At 37.9% G+C, this 22,988-nt stretch overlaps 4 protein-coding genes and 1 pseudogene across 4 annotated transcripts; all 5 read left to right on the forward strand.

Annotated features, from left to right (window-relative positions):
• The first annotated feature begins 3,146 nt into the window (after positions 1–3,146).
• Positions 3,147–3,832, forward strand: LOC147924455 (uncharacterized). Its single transcript, XM_087496788.1, has 4 exons — positions 3,147–3,198; positions 3,312–3,408; positions 3,491–3,615; positions 3,744–3,832. The coding sequence occupies exons 1-4, from the start codon at positions 3,147–3,149 to the stop codon at positions 3,830–3,832; spliced, it is 363 nt and encodes a 120-aa protein (XP_087352914.1).
• Positions 3,833–3,980: 148 nt separating this feature from the next.
• On the forward strand, positions 3,981–4,807 carry LOC147924456 (replication protein A 70 kDa DNA-binding subunit B-like). Its single transcript, XM_087496789.1, has 4 exons — positions 3,981–4,034; positions 4,109–4,287; positions 4,366–4,489; positions 4,583–4,807. The coding sequence occupies exons 1-4, from the start codon at positions 3,981–3,983 to the stop codon at positions 4,805–4,807; spliced, it is 582 nt and encodes a 193-aa protein (XP_087352915.1).
• Positions 4,808–14,395: 9,588 nt separating this feature from the next.
• LOC104759705 (uncharacterized) lies at positions 14,396–20,603 on the forward strand. The gene is made up of 11 exons (XM_087496790.1): positions 14,396–14,408; positions 14,645–14,700; positions 16,191–16,311; positions 16,434–16,811; positions 17,078–17,227; positions 17,339–17,508; positions 17,665–17,722; positions 17,791–18,103; positions 18,205–19,148; positions 19,333–19,834; positions 19,916–20,603. The coding sequence occupies exons 1-11, from the start codon at positions 14,396–14,398 to the stop codon at positions 20,601–20,603; spliced, it is 3,393 nt and encodes a 1,130-aa protein (XP_087352916.1).
• Positions 20,604–20,822: 219 nt separating this feature from the next.
• On the forward strand, positions 20,823–21,416 carry LOC147924457 (uncharacterized). Its single transcript, XM_087496791.1, has one exon. The coding sequence runs from the start codon at positions 20,823–20,825 to the stop codon at positions 21,414–21,416; it is 594 nt and encodes a 197-aa protein (XP_087352917.1).
• A 69-nt stretch (positions 21,417–21,485) lies between these two features.
• Positions 21,486–22,463, forward strand: LOC147924458 (uncharacterized; annotated as a pseudogene).
• The last annotated feature ends 525 nt before the right edge of the window (positions 22,464–22,988 follow it).

Here is a 22,988-nt window from a genome sequence, read left to right on the forward strand (position 1 = left end):
ACAAACCAATCAATAATCTATCGTTTCCTTTTGTTGAGGTATCATCTTTTGTTTCATGTCTTTTAATTTTATCATACTTAGAATTATGTTATTATAGATATACACTTTAGTTCACTACAATTAATATATCTTTTATGTTACAGAAGGCGTTCTTACAAACAAAGGAGTGATTGAGATTTCAAAGCAGAGAAGTAGTTTTTTCAAGAATTATCGTTTTAAATAGACCTCCTTATTTTGTTGATTTGTATTTTAATTTCCATTTTACATTTTCTATTAAGTACTATTCAATAAAATAAATCAACAAAATCCCCTAGAAATATTATGTTTATTGTAAAAAACAAGAACTTCACAACACATGGAAATTTTCATATGGGACAACAAACATAAAAGGAGAAGAAAGTACATGGATTTTAAGCTTGCTCCACAATCTGGATGACCCAAGAAATCAGCCTAACTCATACGTCTCTGGATCCTGACTAAGGGAGCATTGAGCTGATCGTAACCTGGCTACCCACTCATCATTACCAAATGCATGTCCAATTCTTTAATATTTGTATACAGTTCGAGTGAAGAGGGTATTCATATCAGAACATATGAAAAATGTTAAACCTTAATGGATCTTTTATGCTGCCTCTCCCACTTATCAGAACACGGCAATCAGTACTCGTGCCCATTCATTTGAGCCAAAGATTCAACTACGACCGAAGAGGCGTCCAACAGATTGGTTACACGCAAAACTTCTGTTCCAAAAAATTACAATTAACAAGTAAGACAAACAATCCAGAATTATTTGGAAAATCTATCACTAACCATGACTGTAATATGTAGAGACATCATAGTCTCAAATAAGTTTATGAACGAAAAATGATATTCAGACAGATTTTTATAAAACAATCGATAATTGTACCGTTTAATCTGTATCTGATGCAATTCAATTATACAGGACATGGAATTAAGAATTGGATAACTGATTTAATAATTAAAGTAAAAAGATTAAAAACGAATAAAACAGCAGAAGGCGAAGAACAATTTTAGATCAGCATACTTCAATCGCGGGAAAAGAAATTGTTGATATTAAGTTTCCGTATTAGGAAAAAAAAAAATCAATCTGGTTTTGGATTGAAATCTTCAAAGAATCTTTGTCCAAAAAATTGTCAAATCTTTGTCTTTTCGTTTCGAAGAAGATGAAAGAATATTGAAGAAAGAGATAAAATACTTTCTCTTGCAATTCCCCTATAATAATCAGATAATTGTTATACCAAAATAATACTAATACGTAAAAGGCTTTTAATGACAATATTGGCCCAATTATGGCCCATTAAATTAAATAAATATAGAGGATCCAACATGATCCAGTATGGGTAAGAACAACGATTCCGTGATCCATTGTTTGTAGATAATATATTGTTAATCATGATAGTATGCTATAAAACAACGATGCTATTATTCGGCCAATGATTAACATGCTATTACAAATATTATTATAATAGCATCGTTGACCAAATATTTGCTATTACAAATATTACAAATATTTGTTCCGAATATTTTTAAAAATGATTAACATGTTAATATTTGTAATATTAACAGGCTATTACATGCTATAACATGTAATGTTAAAATTAATATTATAGCATTTCTGTTATATGTAATGTTAATATTACATGCTATATTAAATGTAATATTCAAATATTAAATGCTATATCAAATGTTAATCAAATGCTGTGTTTGAAGACTATTATTCCCGATGAAAATGATCATCGTGTGTATAGCATGATCCAACAATGACTAAAAAAATTGCATATGATTTTTTCATAATATTGTATTCAAAAAAATTTATTTACCAAATTATATAAATTATATTTTACTATAGTAATTAAAAAATAAACAAAACGAACTACAACCCGTGCTCGAGCACGGGTCATAATCTAGTTATTTTTACAAGGGGGGTTATAGGGAAAAACTTGGTAGAATACAGGTTATGTCAAAAAAAAAATTGTTATTGGAAACTTTGAATGATGATGATACCAAAACGGCCGAAATCTATATATATAAAGTTACCTTTCCTCACTACTCATGCTGCCACATCAGCAACTCATTCTTTTTATTTGGGCCTAATCCTAAACACTAATCCACTATGTAGCTTCTAATCCATTCATTCATAACACTTTAAAAGCCCATATTAAACCCAAATGTTTTAAATAAATGAATATTTTAAAATAGTAAAAATAATACTATTGATTTATTTTAGTAATAATATTATTATTCAAATTTTAACCAAAAATGATCATATTCCAAAATTTAGAATGAGTTACTAAGTTTTAGAATATAAGTAAGATTTTAATACATGTGGAGTAAAAAACAATTTATGTAATTGTATTTATAAAATTCTAAACATAAAAATAAAATTGAAGTGAAATATTAGTTCTAAGAAACAATTTCACTTATAGAAAAATAAAAGATTAATTATTTAACTCAACTTAAAAGTTTTGATCTAAAACAAAGATATTGTAAGAGTCACAATTTTTTTTTGGGAAAAACTATGAAAAAGAATCTTGAAAAATTAATCCATCTAAAAAAACACAAAATCAATGGTCACAATATATAGAGAAAATGATATGTAAGTCGTTATTAAAAAGTGACATGTATAGTATATCTCAGAATGCATATTATCGATCGGAGCTAAAATTCTATAACATGATAAATAAAAATATATATAAAACATGCTTGAGATTTTATCAATTTATGATCAAATGCTTTTAACCAAAAACATTGCTAGAAATAACATATTACTAAAGTACACCATGTTTTTTTTAAAAGATGAAGCTGAGGTTGCATCACAAAATTAACATATGAAAATAACATATGAAGGGTTTTAGACATATATGTAACTTGGATTAGTGAACGGATGTCGGGTTTAATCATTTCACCATTTACGCATTCTTGACTTGGTCGGAAATTCTATTATGACAGGCGATGCACTTGGATAACTCCGTTGTAGTGACATAACAGTAAAAGTGTTCATCAAAGGAGATTGGAAGATCATTGAAGAATTTTCCGTCACTAAAGTCACTGGACAATATCGGTCAACAAACAATCCTTACACAATTAATTTTTTGTATACAACAGAGGTTTCTCCTTCAGAACCTATGTCCAATAACATTTGGCTTGATTTGGTTAACTTTAACAAAATCAACCAAGGTAACTTAGACCTAAATTATTTGGTCGGTAAGTAAATCTGACGTTTTGTATAAGAAATATTTACTGGTTTATATTTCTTATATAGGTACTAATTTCGACTTTTGTAATTGTAGATTTGATTGGTCAAATGGTAAACGTCAGAGAAATAGAGCTGTTAGATGTTCAAGGAACCCCAAGGAAGAAGATTGATTTCCAATTACGAGATGTTAAGTAAGTCAATTACGGAATATACCATAAATTATATCTAATTAATTAAACTGATAATGCATATCTGTTTAAAATTTATTTCCAGGAATAACATCTTAAACTGTACTCTTTGGGGAAAATGGGCCGATCAACTGAACCAAATGTCTAAAGAATTGGTTGGTGGGATGGTCATATGTTTAATTCGATGGGGCAAAGTAGTAGAGTACAAAGGTTATTCATTTATATATATTAATCACTATATAGAATAACATCTCTTACTCACTATATATAATAATATATAATAATTAAACGGTGGAAGTATGCTCTTGATCATATTCGCTGAAGTAATTTAGTAACAGGTGTGAGGAGTGTTGCTTCTTCTTTTGATGCATCTGATGTTTGGTTTAACCCAGACATACCGGAGGCAGTGGATTTCAAAAACCTTTAAGAATTGATATCATTACAAATATAAAGTCGTATCATTAAATAGATGCTGAAACACTAACTAACTATATCTTAGGTTACCATCGGATGGTCTTGCCTTATCCATTTTGGGACCTAAACCGAGATTGAAAAACCGGAAAATAACTGATCAAATGGCAAGTCTGGTTCCGTTGAGAACAGTTGCGGAGCTGATGGACTCTTATGAGGTTAGGATTTTATTACATCAATCATTTATTCTACATGTGTTTATGTATACTAATCTGTACAATGTGGACAACAGCCTGAAAATGTTCGCATCAAGTGTTCAATCCTGGGATTTGACACTGACTGGTCATGGTATTACTACTGTCATGTGACCTGCAATAAAAAGGTAGGAAAGAAAGCCGGTATTTCTACCGACAAGAAACAAGTCTATGTTTGTCAAAAATGCAGGCTAGAAGTGACAGAAGTTGTTTTAAGGTGATTGCTTTGTAATGCTTTAGATACCCTGTACAAGTTCTTAAATTCAGAACAAACTAAACATTAGAACTTATGCAGATACTGGCTACATTTGCTAATAGAGGATAGCACAGGACAAGCGAAGATATTCTTATTTGATAGTTCTGCGAAGGAAATCATTGGGCAAGAAGTCTCTGAACTCATGGAAAGCTGCGGGCCTGAGGTATAATACTGATTTACTCAACATCTAAATTTATTATCTTAATATTGTTTCCTAATTAAAACACTATATTAAGATGAATGTTTAAAATTTCAGATAGACGACCCATGTTGTCTACCGGATGTACTTAAAAAACTAATAGGTCAAAAATATAATTTTGTCATCTCAATCGGGAAAGACAATATAACTAGAAGCAATGATGAGTACAAAGTAGAAGAAGTTTTACCTTATCACACCTTCGATGATGATTTGTCTGCTACGCATTCACAATGCCCAATGGAACTATCTACAGTTAGTTCTACAGACCAGGTAGCTATGTGATTAACTCAAGTTCAATAATTTTACTTTGCTAATTTGTTTAGTTTGACAGTTGTGGGAATAATCGTTATATTGAATTTGATTACAGGTTGTAACACCCGCAAACCAATTTGAGTGTTTTGGGTGAGGGTGTCGATCGACACCAAGGGGGTGTCGGTCGACACCACTGATTTTCTGGTTCGACCAGATTGAGTTTTTAATCGATTTGGACCGATTTGGTTTAGGGAAAACCATTAAATCGTGATATTTAAGTGGGAGAATGACCTAGGTCGTGTTTTGTTGTTGCCTAGCCACTGAAAACAAAGAGAAAGAGGAGAAGGAAGAGTAAAACTTGATTTTGGTGTTCAAAGCAAAAAGGAACAGAATCGTCAGGGTTTGGGAGAAGGAAGATCTGTATACTCAAATCGTTTTGAAAGGTATTGAGTTTTGGTAGGGTTGTAGCTAAGAGATTTTCGTACACTCTCCTTTTTACAGAAGTGATTTTGGGTTAATATTCTAGGAGATATCGACAGTTTCGTGGGGCGTTTCTTCTCAGTCGCGGATTGAGACCAGCGGGAGTTTCGGGATCGATTGCGGTTTCATCTGAGATCTGATCGTGCTGAAATTTTGTGGGAAGCTTCGTGACGCCTAGGAATAGCTTTTCACCGGAGAGATTTGATAGTTAACGGTTCATTTTCATTTTATAAGGTGAGTGCATGACCATGGCTTATCTAAGCCTTTGATTCCTTGTTCTTGCTTGTTCTTGCTTGTTTGTGTGTTTTTCTTGCTTGGGATTGGTTGAAACAGGTTCCTACGGAGGTTTAGGGCTTGGGTCGTGAGTATTGGGCGATTTGGAGGAGTTTCAGAAGTGAGATTCGACTCTCGTTTTCGTGCGGATCGCAGTTGCAGAGGGAGTGTCGATCGATACAACTTGGTGTCGGTCGACACCAGAAAATTGGGCATCGATCGACACTGTGGGGTAGTGTCGGTCGACACCACTGAGCCAGTGTCGATCGACGCTAGGCTGGTGTCGGTCGACACCTCCCTTCCAGTTAGTCGATGTTTGATTTCCTGGTTTGTGTGTTTGTTTGTTGCTTGTCTTGGAACTTTGGAATCATTGTTGCTTGTGTGTATAGCCCAGTAGATGGGAGGATTGCCTCACTGAGTGTTTATCAAATACTCATGCATCTCAATTTGTGTTTGTGGTGCAGGTAAAGGCAAAGTGTGATCGTGGAATCAAGGCAATGAAGAGGAGGATGTTCTAGGGATTCGATTGGATGTTGTCTGGCATTGCTAGGTTGCTAGAGTTGGGTCATTAGAAACATTGCTAGGTTGCTGGTTCCTTGTTTCTTGTTGTTTGGATTGTTTATTGTTGATGATTATGGTTATTAGTTTTATTTGAAGTATTATTGGATATTATGTTAGTGTTGTTATTTCCGCTGATGTTTGTGATTGTGGTTAGGTGGCTAGTGGGTATGGGACCACTAGTTGTAGTTCTATTTATTATATTATATTTATTATTGTTATTTATTAAAAAAAAAAAAAAAGGTCGGTCGTTTCATTTTGGTATCAGAGCCCTTACGGTTCTAGGTTTGGGTTCACTAGGTTTCTGTTGTGATGTTTGGGATTGCATGTCTTGATTGATTATGTGAGTTAGTCAATTGTGTGTGGCATGGAGTCCTAGAACATCCTCTTCGAGCCTTCAATGAGATTCCACGGTGAGTTATTGTTATGTTTCTTTGTGTGGTATTGATTTGTTTTCTGCTTGTTAGCCTCTGTTCTTGGAAGATCAGTGGTTAAGGTGTTTGAGTTGTTGGTCGTGGACGGGGACGTGGTCGTGGTCATTGTCGGGCGGGTCCCGAGGCCAGCGAGTGTGTAGTCCAGAGTTCCACGAGGAGGTACGTCAGAGGGTCGCAAGCGTATCAGGAGGGACCGGAGGGGATTAGCCGGTGAGCGTGCCGGGGGTGCTGGGAACCCAGGTGTGGGGTTGCAGCAGGTGGAGCCCAGGGTCGAGATGATCGCTTGGCGAATCTGTTGGCGTGCTGTTGGAGCGGTTACCGAGAGGAGTACCAGTGTAGGCTCCAGTTGTGCCACATGTGGCGGGGTGCAGTCGAGGACTGCGGATGTTGAGGACTTTCCAACTTACGTTAAGAGGATGGAGCGGTTGTAGATGACCGGTATGAGATTATTCTCAAGAGGTATCGGGCCTAGAGAGGCGGATATGTGGACATATGCAGTTGGAGCAGATATTTCTCTGCTTGGTGGTTAATCCAGTTGGATATTATAAGTTGAGTGGGCAGGTGTAACATTGCAATGTTATACTCGGATCACAGGAGGTAGTTGTGTCGAGAGATGATTATAGTCGTTAAGGATTGTTGCTCCTGAGGGGATGGTGATTCCCCTGAATACCGATAGCTCGAGGGGCTGAGGGCTCCGAGAGTGGCAGAGGGGGATGTTGTTCTCCTGAGGGGATGAGTGGTTCCCCTGATACCGAGATCTTGAGGATTGTGGTCCAAGAGTGAGACGGTATAACTCGAAGACGCTGGTCTGAGAGTGAGATCGGTATGACTCGAAGGTTTCGACCTAAGAGTGGAAGAGTTGGGAGCAAGCAATTCCTAGGACGTGAGTATAAACATAACGATTGAATGTAGACCTCCAGAAATTTACGGTGGTTTAATCTTGGATTTTAGGATTATGTTGGCCGTTGGGCCAGGGTTTTATGAACCAGAGCGGTTATGAATGTGTGGCTGTTTTGCCAGGATTGTGAGGCCAGTGGTGCCGGAGTCCCGGGAAGGGGAGTTACAGCAGGATTGATTCAGGAGAGGCATGTTTGCCAGATACATAAGTTCACGGAAAGCCTTCATGGCAGGATAAACTAATCGTTGCAACGATGTTGGATGAAGTTCATTGGAGATGGACAGGGTTGCTAGATTCAAAGTTTTGGTAAGCTTGTTGGAGGAAATAAGTCAAGTGGCTTGAGTTAGCGGCCTGCAAAGTATTTGAAGCGGTGAATCAGAATATGCGAGCGTATGGTACTTGTTTGTTTTATTACGTTCGTATTGATGATTTGCTGTGGAGAATTGCCAAGCGGAAAGCTATCTTTGGAATAAGCTAACTTGTGGAAGATTCCCTAACTGGCAAGTTACTAGAGGTTTTTGGAGGAACAAGAGGGTTGATATTCAGGTGGGGGCGAGTTGATGTCGGCACACTTGAGTGTTGGTTTAGTTGAGCTGAAGAAGTAACTAGAGGATTTATGGAGCAAGAGATTCATACGTTCTAGTGTATCACCGTGGGGAGCGCCGGTGTTGTTTGTGAAGAAGAAGGATGGGAGTTTCCGGTTGTGTATTGATTATCGGGGTTTGAACCGGGTCACTGTGAAGAACAAGTATCCTCTTCCTAGGATCGATGAGTTGTTGGATCAGTTGAGGGGTGCTACTTGGTTCTCCAAGGTAGATCTAGCGTCGGGTTATCATCAGATACCGATAGATGAGGCAGATGTGAGGAAGACTGCTTTCAGGACGAGATATGGGCACTATGAGTTTGTGGTGATGCCCTTCGGATTGACTAACGCGCCAGCAGCGTTTATGAGAATGATGAACAGTGTGTTTCAGGAGTTTCTGGATGTATCTGTCATCATTTTCATCGACGATATCCTGGTCTATTCTAAGAGTCCTGAGGAGCATGCAGTGCATTTGAGGGCAGTTATGGAGAAGCTGCGGGAGCAGAAGTTGTTTGCCAAGTTGAGCAAGTGTAGTTTTTGGCAGTGTGAGATGGGCTTTCTGGGTCACATTGTTTCTGCAGAGGGGGTTTCTGTAGATCCAGAGAAGATTCAGGCTATCAGAGATTGGCCTAGACCGCAGAATGCCACAGAGATCAGGAGCTTCCTTGGATTGGCAGGGTACTACAGGAGATTTGTGCAGGGGTTTGCAAGCAGAGCACGTCCTATGACTAAGTTGACAGGGAAGGATGTTCCTTTTGTCTGGTCAGAAGAGTGTGAGGAAGGCTTTGCAAGCCTGAAGGAGATGTTGACTACTGCGCCAGTGTTGGCTTTGCCTGAGCAGGGAGAACCCTATGTGGTTTATACAGATGCATCTAGAATTGGGTTGGGTTGTGTTCTGATGCAGCATGGAAAGGTGATTGCCTATGCTTCGCGGCAGTTGCGGGTGCATGAAGGCAACTATCCTACTCATGATTTGGAGATGGGTGCTGTAGTTTTTGCCCTGAAGATTTGGAGATCTTATCTTTATGGTGCAAAGGTGCAGGTGTTCACAGATCATAAGAGCCTGAAGTATATATTCACTCAGCCTGAGTTGAATTTGAGGCAGAGGCGGTGGATGGAGCTTGTGGCGGATTATGATTGGGAGATAGCCTATCATCCTGGTAAGGCTAACACGGTTGCAGATGCTCTGAGTCGGAAGAGGGTAGCTTCGGCTCAGGAGCAGGAGATGGAGTCACTGGTAGGAGAGATCAGTGCTTTGAGCTTGTGTGCTGTTTCACAGGAACCGCTGGGTTTGGAAGCAGTAGATAGAGCAGATCTTCTGAGTAGAGTGCGGTTGGCTCAGGAGAAGGATTTGGGGCTGGTGAATGCCTCTAAGGATGTGGATTCAGAGTATCAGGTCTCAGATAATGGTACTATCTTGGTGCACGGTCGTGTGTGTGTGCCCAAGGATGAGGAGTTGAGACAGGAGATTCTGAGAGAGGCTCATGCGAGCAAGTTATCCATTCATCCAGGAGCGACTAAGATGTACCGTGACCTCAAGAGGTACTATCATTGGGTCGGGATGAAGAAGGATGTGGCTAGTTGGGTTTCGAGGTGTGATGTGTGTCAGCTAGTGAAGGCTGAGCATCAGGTTCCTGGCGGGTTACTGAAGAGTTTACCCATTCTTGAGTGGAAGTGGGATATGATCACCATGGATTTTGTGGTGGGTTTGCCAGTGTCACGGACCTTTGATGCTATTTGGGTCATTGTGGACCGGTTGACTAAGTCAGCACATTATCTGGCCATTAAGAAGACTGATGGAGCAGCGGTCTTGGCTAAGAAGTATGTGAGGGAGATTGTCAGGTTGCATGGGGTGCCAGCGAGCATTGTGTCTGACAGGGATTCTAAGTTCACTTCGGTGTTCTGGAAGGCATTTCAGGCGGAGATGGGCACTAAGGTGCATATGAGTACAGCTTATCATCCCCAGACAAATGGACAGTCTGAGAGGACGATCCAGACGCTGGAGGATTTGCTGAGGATGTGTGTGTTGGATTGGGGTGGCCATTGGGCAGATCACCTGAACCTGGTAGAGTTTGCTTACAACAACAGTTATCAGGGGATTATTAAGATGGCTCCTTATGAGGCTTTGTATGGGAGACCATGTCGTACACCATTATGCTGGACTCAGGTGGGGGAGAGGAGCATGTTTGGTGCTAGTTTTGTTCAGGAGACCTCAGAGAAGATTCGGGTTCTCAAGCTGAACATGAAGGAGGCTCAGGATAGGCAGAGGAGTTATGCTGATAAGAGGAGGAGAGATCTTGAGTTTCAGGTAGGAGACAGAGTGTACCTCAAGATGGCCATGTTGCGGGGTCCGAACAGGTCATTGTCAGAGACTAAGTTGAGTCCGAGGTATATGGGTCCATTCAGAGTGATTGAGCGGGTTGGACCAGTGGCATATAGATTGGAGTTACCTGAGGTGATGCGTGCATTCCATAAGGTTTTCCATGTGTCTATGTTGCGGAAGTGTCTCCGTGAGGGAGAGGAGGTGTTGGCTAAGATTCCTGAGGATCTTCAGCCTAACATGACTTTGGAGGCGAGACCAGTGAGGGTTCTCGAGAGGAGGATCAAGGAACTTCGGAAGAAGAAGATTCCTTTGATGAGAGTCCTGTGGGACTGTGATGGTGTTGAGGAGCAGACTTGGGAGCCTGAGGCAAGGATGAAGGCAAGGTTCAAGAAGTGGTATGAGAAGCAAGCCGCGACTTGAGCTTGTTTAGCCTGGTCCCATCTGTAATCCGTGGCTGGAGCGGGAATGGAGTATTCCAGCCCATCTCTCTTGTTACTCGGTCGCTTGGGGTGGTTGGTTGTGCGACTTAGTAACAAGATGAGGTGGTGTTGGGGTACAAAGTTTCCGTGAGGCGGGGGTTGCGAAGTTAAGTTTCCTGAAAAAAGAGTTTCCAAAAGTGGGAAGTTTCCAAAAGTGGAAAGTGCTAAATATGGAAAGTTTTACGGGAGTTAGAATTTGTCCATTTTAGCGGTGGGAAGCCTTGGAGGGGCTTTGTGGTCTTTGTGGCGGACTTTCGAGTCAGGGTGCATGTGTGTGGCGGTCTTTTTTAGACAGTGTGTGTGGCCTTAGTGGCGGGCTTTTAGCCAATTGTGTGGCCTTTGTGGCGGGCTTTTAGCCAATTGTTGGCCTTTGTGGCGGGCTGTTTAGCCAGAGTGTCTTTGTGACGGTCCTTCGGGACAGATGGTCTTTGTGACGGTCCTTCGGGACAGATGGTCTTTGTGACGGTCCTTCGGGACAGATGGTCTTTGTGACGGTCCTTCGGGACAGATGGTCTTTGTGACGGTCCTTCGGGACAGATGGTCTTTGTGACGGTCCTTCGGGACGAGTGGCCTTGGTGGCGGTCCTCTTTAGGACATTTGTTTTGGCCTTGGTGGCGGTCCTCGTTAGGACATTTTGTTGGCCTTTGTGGCGGCCCTTGTGGCGTGTGTATGATCCTTGTGTGGTCATGAGGTATCCCGGTGAGGGGATATGTGGTTGGTAGGACATTGAGATGTTTCTATGCGAGCCACGGGAAGGAAACCTGGGTAGGGATAGGACTCAGACGTGTTCAGAATCGTTTGCTCGCGACTCTTGGGGGACTTAGGTTCTCCTAGTACTGCTATATTCAGAGACTTTGTGGCTCGGGAGTATGGTTGGTATATCGACTTCGGATGACGATCCGGGGGCGCGCTGTAGGGTGGCAACCCGAGAGACGAGTTTGGATTTTCCTTATATATTATGGCATGCGGGCTTCGGCCTGATGAGGAGCCAACATTTGGCATGCAGACTTAGGTCTGATGAGGAGCCAATAAAACTCAAGGTTTAGGCCTATGAGTAAAGGAAAGTCCAAAAAGTCAAGAGCAAATGACGCCTGGAGCGTGAGTCTATCGCCTAGAGGTGACCTTCTGTAGATCAGTCGGAGGAGTGCGGGCCGTGGAGACGGTTGCACGGGAGTCCTTGGCTGATGGTTGTTCGAGATTCGAGGACGAATCCAGTTTGGTGGGGGAGAATTGTAACACCCGCAAACCAATTTGAGTGTTTTGGGTGAGGGTGTCGATCGACACCAAGGGGGTGTCGGTCGACACCACTGATTTTCTGGTTCGACCAGATTGAGTTTTTAATCGATTTGGACCGATTTGGTTTAGGGAAAACCATTAAATCGTGATATTTAAGTGGGAGAATGACCTAGGTCGTGTTTTGTTGTTGCCTAGCCGCTGAAAACAAAGAGAAAGAGGAGAAGGAAGAGTAAAACTTGATTTTGGTGTTCAAAGCAAAAAGGAACAGAATCGTCAGGGTTTGGGAGAAGGAAGATCTGGATACTCAAATCGTTTTGAAAGGTATTGAGTTTTGGTAGGGTTGTAGCTAAGAGATTTTCGTACACTCTCCTTTTTACAGAAGTGATTTTGGGTTAATATTCTAGGAGATATCGACAGTTTCGTGGGGCGTTTCTTCTCAGTCGCGGATTGAGACCAGCGGGAGTTTCGGGATCGATTGCGGTTTCATCTGAGATCTGATCGTGCTGAAATTTTGTGGGAAGCTTCGTGACGCCTAGGAATAGCTTTTCACCGGAGAGATTTGATAGTTAACGGTTCATTTTCATTTTAGAAGGTGAGTGCATGACCATGGCTTATCTAAGCCTTTGATTCCTTGTTCTTGCTTGTTCTTGCTTGTTTGTGTGTTTTTCTTGCTTGGGATTGGTTGAAACAGGTTCCTACGGAGGTTTAGGGCTTGGGTCGTGAGTATTGGGCGATTTGGAGGAGTTTCAGAAGTGAGATTCGACTCTCGTTTTCGTGCGGATCGCAGTTGCAGAGGGAGTGTCGATCGATACCACTTGGTGTCGGTCGACACCAGAAAATTGGGCATCGATCGACACTGTGGGGTAGTGTCGGTCGACACCACTGAGCCAGTGTCGATCGACGCTAGGCTGGTGTCGGTCGACACCACTGAGCCAGTGTCGATCGACGCTAGGCTGGTGTCGGTCGACACCTCCCTTCCAGTTAGTCGATGTTTGATTTCCTGGTTTGTGTGTTTGTTTGTTGCTTGTCTTGGAACTTTGGAATCATTGTTGCTTGTGTGTATAGCCCAGTAGATGGGAGGATTGCCTCACTGAGTGTTTATCAAATACTCATGCATCTCAATTTGTGTTTGTGGTGCAGGTAAAGGCAAAGTGTGATCGTGGAATCAAGGCAATGAAGAGGAGGATGTTCTAGGGATTCGATTGGATGTTGTCTGGCATTGCTAGGTTGCTAGAGTTGGGTCATTAGAAACATTGCTAGGTTGCTGGTTCCTTGTTTCTTGTTGTTTGGATTGTTTATTGTTGATGATTATGGTTATTGGTTTTATTTGAAGTATTATTGGATATTATGTTGGTGTTGTTATTTCCGCTGATGTTTGTGATTGTGGTTAGGTGGCTAGTGGGTATGGGACCACTAGTTGTAGTTCTATTTATTATATTATATTTATTATTGTTATTTATTAAAAAAAAAAAAAAGGTCGGTCGTTTCACAGGTTTTAATGCTTACTAATAGTGAAGAGAAATCAGATAGCATAATGAATTTGGTGGCTACTCCTTCATCAAAACGAAAGGAAGACTGCAGTGACGAAAGAAATCAGTCATCGACAAACCAAAAAAAAACTAAGGGAAGTAGCGACCAAGAGATTATAGATGATACCCCAAAGGTTGCTGATGGTACCAATCTCATGCAAAAAATACATGCTGTGGCTGACAATGAAGCACGTGATTCTGAAGAACTAAAGAAAATCATGATGAAGAAAGTTAAGATTGAAAAGATTGCTGAGTTAAAGGAGTAGGATTTCATGGGAGCTGTGGTGGATCAAAAGGAGTAGCGATAAAGAAACATGCTTTTTTAGTCTATTTTATTTGAATAATTTGGGTGTGTGTGTGGAGCAATTATATTATTATAATTACTCTATAGATTCCACCTAAAAAGTGTTTTTTTAAGGTCTTATTTTCAGTTTAACTATTTTTGAGTACTTGAATTTTCTTAAAGGGGATGCTTTATGATGGCTTTTCAATTTAATTTATAAATCTAATCTCTATTTTCTTTCACGTGAAATTCAGCTAAATTATAAAATAACAGGGTAGATAATATACCTCATAAAAACAGTACCATCACTTAGCAAATATACTTGACGATCAAACACCTTACTATCCTCATCGCACCCATTCTGCAATCCTACAATAGTTAAATAATCCAAAGTTAAGATTGAATAATAATCACACATATATGTTAGAACAATACAGAAGTTATTTGAAAATAGATTATATATGACCCTCAACTTGGAAAATTTGGAAAAAAAAAGGAATTATAAGCATCTAAAAACGAGTTAACAAATGCTTATTGCGAAAATGGTGGAAAGAGGTTTCCTTTATAAGATCTTTAAAATATCCTCCGAATATGGCTACCAGTAAATTAACCATACTATCCCAAAAATATCGTCAAGGTGGTATTACTAGGGAAAAGGGCTATTTCATACCCGTACACACTCCGAAAGTGCGAATTGCTACCTGTACAAATAAGGAGGGCCAATTTATACATGTACCCTAAGACATTTTAAATTTCATACCTATACTCACAAAATTGAGCCAATTTCACAGTCCACGTTAACGGAATTAAGTCAACCGTTAGAGATGCTGACTCAAAGTCCACATGTGTATTGACTGCCATCGAAAATGCAAAAACGACGTCGTTTTGTTTTCTTTGAAAAAAACTTGTGGAATAACCACACACTAGAGGTTCAAACCCACGACCTCTTCCGTATTTAGCATAGGACTTAACCAGTTTATCCCACAACAATTCTCGATAGAAACCAACAAACTTATTAATATAAACCTAAGGTAGCATCCATCGAAATCCAAAAAAATTGTGGAAATCCTCACTGCCGCGGGTCGAACCCAAGTACTCAGATACAAACAGCATAGGACTTAACCAACTGATCCCACAACAATCCTTGGTAATAACACACAACTTTATCTTTATAAACCTATAAGGTATCTAAGTCCCAATTAAATGAATTTGAATTGGGGGAAAAATAAAAATCCTAGGATTCTTCTTCTTCTCTCAAATATAAATGATAAATTTATAAATTTATATTTAAATTATAAATTTATAATTTATAAATGAGAATTAAATATAAATTTATAAATTAAATATAATTGAGAATATATTTGTAAATTTAAATTTATAAATTAAATTTATAAATTAGATTAAATGAAATTATAAATTATAAATTTATATTTAATTCTCAGTTATAAATTATAAATTTAATATAAATTAAATATAACTGAGAATATAAAGATAAATTTGTATAACTGTTAAATTTATAAATTTATAATTTTAACTGAGAATTAAATATAAATTTATAAATTAAATATAACTGAGAATATATTTATATTTAAATTAAATTAATTTATATTTAAAAATTAAATGAAATATTTATAAACCTTAAACCTTAAACCTTAAACTTTAAACATTTCATTTAACTGATAATTTATAAATTTATAAATATATTCTCAGTTATACTTAATTTATAAATATCTATTTAATTCTCAGTTATAAATTATAAATTTATAATTTAAATATAAATTTATAAATGTATCAGTTATATTTGATAGAAGAAGAACCCTAGGATTTTTATTTTTTCCCTAATTCAAATTCATTTAATTGGGACTTAGATACCTTATAGGTTTATAAAGACAAAGTTGTGTGCTATTACCGAGGATTGTTGTGGGATCAGTTGGTTAAGTGCTATGCTGTCTTTATCTGAGTACTTGGGTTCGACCCGCGGCAGTGGGGATTTCCACAATTTTTTTCGATTTCGATGGATGCTACCTTAGGTTTATATTAATAAGTTTGTATGTTTCTTTTGAGAATTGTTGTGGGATAAACTGGTTAAGTCCTATGCTAAATACGGAAGAGGTTGTGGGTTCGAACCTCTAGTGTGTGTTTATTCCATAATTTTTTTTCGAAGAAAACAAAACGACGTCGTTTTTGCATTTTACGTGGACTCTGAGTTAGCATCTCTAACGGTTGACTTAATTCCGTTAACGTGGACTGTGAAATTAGCTCAATTTTGTGAGTATAGGTATGAAATTTGAAATGTCTTAGGGTACATGTATAAATTGGCACTCCTTATTTGTACAGGTAGCAATTCGCACTTTCGGAGTGTGTACGGGTATGAAATGGCCCTTTTATGTTTCACATTCGTTTCCACACACAACCCTGCAACCATTACTACCTGTGATTGTATACAAACTTCCACCAGGTACATATTTTAAAGCTGAATACACCATTATATGCATATCTTGCTATCATCTGCCTAACAAGTTATGTCTTTTTCACTATACATTTAAAACCATTGTCCATTGTTCTTCTATTGTCTAACAGGAATCATCATCATGAAAAGGAGAAAAGAACCAAAGGATAGACAAGTCGAGAAAGTACCTAAGACTTCTAAAAGGATAAGGTCTACAGAGAAGTCTAATACCCATAATCTACTCACAGAAGAACAAGAATATACAATGAAAACTCCTGTGTCGGTTAATTCTGTGTTTAGGAGGGTTTTGTCCGATATTACAAACACCCCACAGTTACAATCGGGACAATCATCAAACAACAACGTATCCACTATATGCAATGAAGGAACAACACCGCAAAGCAAATATGAATTACAATTTGCTCATAATGCAAGAAGCCAAAGTATTAGAAGACAAACTTCTCCAAGTCCATTCGAAAAGACATGGACAAATCAAGCGTCTCAAGAAAGTAAGTACTAGATAGGATTCTCTTAAACTAAATTAACTATTTCAGTATATAATCAAATAATTGCTGCTCATTACGTTTTAAACATACTGAGAATGATCAAGACTTACATGATTTCCGTACAGGTGGACTGACTACTCCTTTTACACCAAATAGACCTGCAAATCAAACAGATTATGACATAACAGCAGATTAGATCAGTTGTTATTGAATTATATATATTTTTGTAAGTACTGAATACTAAAATTTCCAATTTATCCACATCATAGGTAATCAGACAGATTTCAATAGTGTAAACAGAAAGGAGAATTATAGCCATAATGACGGAAATCTAACAAGACCTCATGGTCAACATGGTGGTGTTATATTAGATTCAGATGAGGATTCTGAATTTCAAGACTATTATGATCAATCGGAAGGTAAAACAGCTTTCAAAATACCTGTGAAAATATTAACTAACTACTTTTATTTGGTTATTTTAACCCAGAACACTGTAATCAATGTGGTCAATGTTTTCAAAATTTTCTCAGAGGATCTAGAAGATGATTACCATCAGGAATTTTACTGTAGTAGCCATGAAGATACAAGTAGTGAAACTTTTTCAGAGGAAATGGATGAAGCAAGAAGAATTGAAGACTCTACAGACGAACAAATATATCAGGCCAAAGAACATTATGATATTCTTACAATGCTAGAGAAAGTATAGCAAAGGTCTTTGGTTCCAAAACTGCAATTCCTCCAAAGGCTAACAAATCAAACGAAATAGGTAAGATAAACTACGTCTTTTAATAAGTTGGTAAAACCATAGTCTAGATTCAGTTTCAAACTAATAATTCAGTTTCCTGTTAATACTCAGATTATGTTGATGACGGTGATCCAGACTATACTTGTGAACACTGTGGTGCAATCTTCTGGTATGGAGAACGTCTAAACAAAAGGAGGAATGCTAAAAATCCTAAATTTGCAGCATGTTGTATGCAAGGCCAAATTACATTACCATCGCTCAAAGAGTCTCCTGAATTGCTATGGCAACTTCTTACTGGAGATGATGAACTAGCAAGAAATTTTAAAGATAACATAAGAGCTTACAATATGATTTTCTCATTTACATCTATTGGTGGCAGAGTTGATCATTGTGTTCCTAAAGGACGTGGCCCTCAAATGTTTGCATTGCAAGGAGAAAACTACCATCTAATGGGTGCTTTAAAGCCAAAACCTGGCGAATTAGCAAAGTTTCTACAGCTCTACATTATCGACACCGCAAATGAAGTGGAGAACAGAATGAACATAATGAGGTATATTTTAATTTTAAGAAAGTGCACTGTCTATTAGTTAAGGATCATTGTATTAAGGTTTTCATAATCTCATAAAATATATATTTGCTGATATTCAACAGTAATGGGAAAGATCCTGATAATGGGCAAGGAAAGAAAAAATTCAGAAAGGAAATAATTGAAAGCATCATCAAGCTACTGAATCAGATCAACCCACATGTTGATGCATTTAGGTCTGCCCGAGACAGATTTAATACTAATGATGAAGAAAGGTTTCACATGAGGATTATTGCTAAACGCACAACTGGTGGAAGGTTATACAATATGCCAACAGCATCAGAAGTCGCAGCTTTAATACCAGGAGATTTTCATGAAGATATGGATAAACGTGATATCGTTTTACAGGAACATTCCGGGAAGCTAAAAAGGATTCATGAACTGCATGTAGCCTATCTAGCATTGCAATATCCTCTATTGTTTCCATATGGAGAGGATGGTTATAGGCTTGGTATAAAGAAACTTAAAACATCAGGTCGTGGAGAAAAGGAGCAGGAAGATGTCAGTATGAGACAATTTTTTGCTTACAGACTTCATGAAAGAGAAAATGAAAAACATGTTTTGGTAAGGTCTAAGCGCTTGCTGCAACAGTTCGTGGTTGATGCTTTCACAATGATCGAGTCAAATAGGTTGCATTTTATTAGGAAGAATCAAATAAAGTTCAGGACTACAAATCTTGAATCAGTTCAGAAGGCAGCTTCATCTGGTAATAATGATCTACAGAACCAAGGCAAAAGAGTGACGCTCCAAGCATCTTTTACAGGTGGACCAAGGTATATGACTAAAAATTATTTGGATGCAATGGCTATATGCAAACATTTCGGATTTCCCAATTTGTTCATAACCTTTACATGCAATCCAAAGTGGCCTGAGATAGTTCGATTCTGTAAAAAATGCAATTTGAAGCCTGATGACAGACCAGACATCATATGCCGTGTTTTCAAGATGAAACTTGACAGGCTAATGGACGATCTAACAGTCAAGCATATTCTTGGAAAAATGGTTTCAGGTAATTTAAACTATGCAATTTTAAAAAATTCATCACTTAAATATGTTTGTTTATCTCTAAATGTCACTTATTTACTTTTCTTTTACTGCAACCATGTACACAATCGAATTCCAGAAAAGAGGACTTCCTCATGCTCACATATTATTGTTTATGCATTCAAGTTGTAAGTTTACAACATCTGAAGATATTGATAAGATCATATCTGTCGAGATTCCAGATAAAGTGAAGAAACCAGAGCTGTATCAAGTTGTTAAAGACTGTATGATTCATGGACCATGTGGAGCGGCTAATCCAAATTCACCATGTATTGTCGATGGTATATGTACGAAGTTTTTCCCAAAAAGCTTTAACAACACTACTAAGGTGGATAAAGAAGGATTTCCAGTTTATAAAAGGAGGAAAAACGGAGGTTACATTGAGAAAATTGGTTTTAAATGCGATAACCGTTATGTCATTCCATACAATGAGAAGCTATCTCTTCATTACCGTGCTCACATTAATGTGGAATGGTGCAACCAATCAGGTTCAATTAAATATCTCTTCAAATATATCCACAAAGGACATGATCGTGTTACAGTTACTGTCGAACCACATAAAAAGGATGGAGATGTTGAAATGAATGTAAATGGTGGAGCGACTACAAAGGAAAAGGAAATCGATGAAGTTCAAGATTATTTTGATTGCAGGTATATTCACACACTTTTCAAATTCCATTTTTTATGCTTTATTGTACAATTCTATTAACTGTGATTTAATGATGTCTACAGATACGTTTTAGCATGTGAAGCTATGTGGAGAATTTTTAAATTTCCAATACATCATAAGACAACACCTGTTGTCAAACTTACTTTTCACGAAGAGGGTCTGCAGCTGGTTGTAATCAAAGAAGGAGAAACAATTGAAGCTGTGATGGAGAGATTAGGTAATCAGATGACTCCGTTTTTAGCATGGTTTGAGCTGAATAAGAAGAACCTAAAGTCATTCAATCGTTCTAATGGGAAGAAAAGGATTAAGAAGGTTGCTGATCCCAAAAAACTCCTATATGAAGAGATTCCAAATCACTTTACATGGAATAATAAAGAGAAAAAATTTGCTCTGAGAGAAAGAGGGTTTGCTATTAGTAGAATAAATTTTGTTCCACGTGCTATAGAGGACTCTTATTTTTTGAGAATCCTCTTAAATATCCGGCGAGGTCCTCAACAACATAAGGATCTTAAGACAGTTGATGGTGTGGTTTATAACTCTTACAGAGATGCAGTTTTTGCACTTGGATTACTAGATGATGACAAAGAATACATCAACGGTATTAAAGAAGCAAACTTTTGGTGCTCAGCAAAATATGTTCGAAGGCTTTTCGTCATCATGCTACTGTCAGCAAGTTTGAGTAAACCAGAGATTGTATGGGAAGAAAGTTGGAAAATTCTATCTGAGGATATTGAGCGAAAAAAGACATGAGTGGAATCAACCAGGTTAGAAATATCCCTTCTTTGGATTTATACTTTTTACTGCAAGTAGTTTTTTTTATTTATAAGTATTCCAAATATACTATACTCAAATGATTCAATAAACTGTGCAGATCTTATTTTAAGTGACGAGGACAAAAAAAAATTTGCTTTACAAGAAATAGAAAAGTTGCTAATCAGAAATGCAGCATCCCTTACGAAATGGAAACAGATGCCTCAGGTTGATATGGAAGAAGTAGAAAAGTCCAACCAATTTCTTCTAGATGAACTGAAGCACAACAATCCAGACTTGAAAGCTAAGCATGATGAATGGTTATCTATGGCTACTTCAGAGCAAAAACAGATATATACTGAGATTGTAGATGCTGTTTATAAAGATAGAGGAGGAGCTTTCTTTGTATACGGTTTTGGGGGAACTGGCAAAACGTTTCTATGGAAACTGTTATCGGCTGCTATAAGATATAGAGGAGATATTGCATTAAATGTCGCTTCAAGTGGTATTGCTGCATTGCTTCTCGATGGTGGACGAACTGCACACTCTAGGTTTGGGATCCCAATAAATCCGCATGAGTCATCCGTATGTAATATTGCAAGAGGCACAGATCTTGGTGAGTTAATTGAAAAAGCAAAACTAATTATTTGGGATGAGGCACCAATGATGAGTAAGTATTGTTTTGAGTCTTTGGATCGAAGTCTGAGAGATATCATGAATAAAGAAGACAAGCCGTTTGGAGGAAAAGTCATTGTATTTGGAGGTGATTTCAGACAAGTTTTGTCGGTGATTAATGGTGCTGGTAGGGAATAAATAGTTTTTGCTGCGTTAAACTCTTCGTATATATGGGAGCATGTGAAGGTTCTAAAGCTAACAAAGAACATGAGACTTTTGGCCAACATTCCGGAATCAGAAAAAAAGGATATTGAAGAATTTTCTAGGTGGATTCTAGATGTGAGTGATGGCAAAATTTCACAGCGTAACGATGGAGTAGCAGAAATTGATATCCCACAAGAGTTTTTAATTACTCAAGGAAATGATCCCATCGAGACAATTATAGAGTCAGTTTATGGTAGTTCTTTCATGAATGAAGAGGATCCTACATTCTTTCAAGGAAGAGCTATTTTATGTCCAACAAATGAGGATGTCAACTCAGTTAATGAACGAATGCTCTGTATGTTGAATGGTAAGTTTCCCTACAGTTACTTCTATAGTAAATTCTATAGCACGGATTGAAACATTGAAGTATAAGTTTGAGATTTTTTTGTTTATTTCTATGTAGGTGATGAAAGAATATATTTAAGCTCGGATAGTATAGATCCTTCCGACAAGAGTTCTACAAACAACCCAGTTTACTCTCCAGATTTTTTAAATAGTATAAAAGTGTCGGGTTTGCCTAACCATTGTTTGCGCCTAAAAATAGGTTGTCCAGTCATGTTGATAAGAAACATTGATCCATCTAAAGGTCTATGCAACGGGACAAGGCTACAGATAACGCAAATGGCAGATCATTTGATTGAAGCTAGAGTCATTACAGGTAATAGAGTTGGAAAGATAGTTCTTATTCCTAGAATGCTAATCACACCATCAGATACAAGATTGCCTTTCAAAATGAGGGGTAGGCAATTTCCTTTAGCTGCAGCTTTTGCTATGACTATCAACAAGAGTCAAGGTCAGACACTACAACGTGTGGGAATTTTCCTACCAAGACCAGTTTTCTCACATGGACAATTGTATGTAGCCATGTCTAGAGTTCAGTCTAAATCAGGTTTGAAGATTCTCATTACAGACAAAGAAGGACAACCAAGGCAGACAACAAAGAATATTGTTTTTAAAGAAGTCTTCCAAAACCTTTACTAGACAAACCAATCAATAATCTATCGTTTCCTTTTGTTGAGGTATCATCTTTTGTTTCATGTCTTTTAATTTTATCATACTTAGAATTATGTTATTATAGATATACACTTTAGTTCACTACAATTAATATATCTTTTATGTTACAGAAGGCGTTCTTACAAACAAAGGAGTGATTGAGATTTCAAAGCAGAGAAGTAGTTTTTTCAAGAATTATCGTTTTAAATAGACCTCCTTATTTTGTTGATTTGTATTTTAATTTCCATTTTACATTTTCTATTAAGTACTATTCAATAAAATAAATCAACAAAATCCCCTAGAAATATTATGTTTATTGTAAAAAACAAGAACTTCACAACACATGGAAATTTTCATATGGGACAACAAACATAAAAGGAGAAGAAAGTACCTGGATTTTAAGCTTGCTCCACAATCTGGATGACCCAAGAAATCAGCCTAACTCATACGTCTCTGGATCCTGACTAAGGGAGCATTGAGCTGATCGTAACCTGGCTACCCACTCATCATTAC

This window comes from Camelina sativa, chromosome 17 (assembly GCF_030686135.1).
Source record: "Camelina sativa cultivar CO46 ecotype springtype chromosome 17, ASM3068613v1".
NCBI classification, from domain to species: Eukaryota; Viridiplantae; Streptophyta; class Magnoliopsida; order Brassicales; family Brassicaceae; genus Camelina; species Camelina sativa.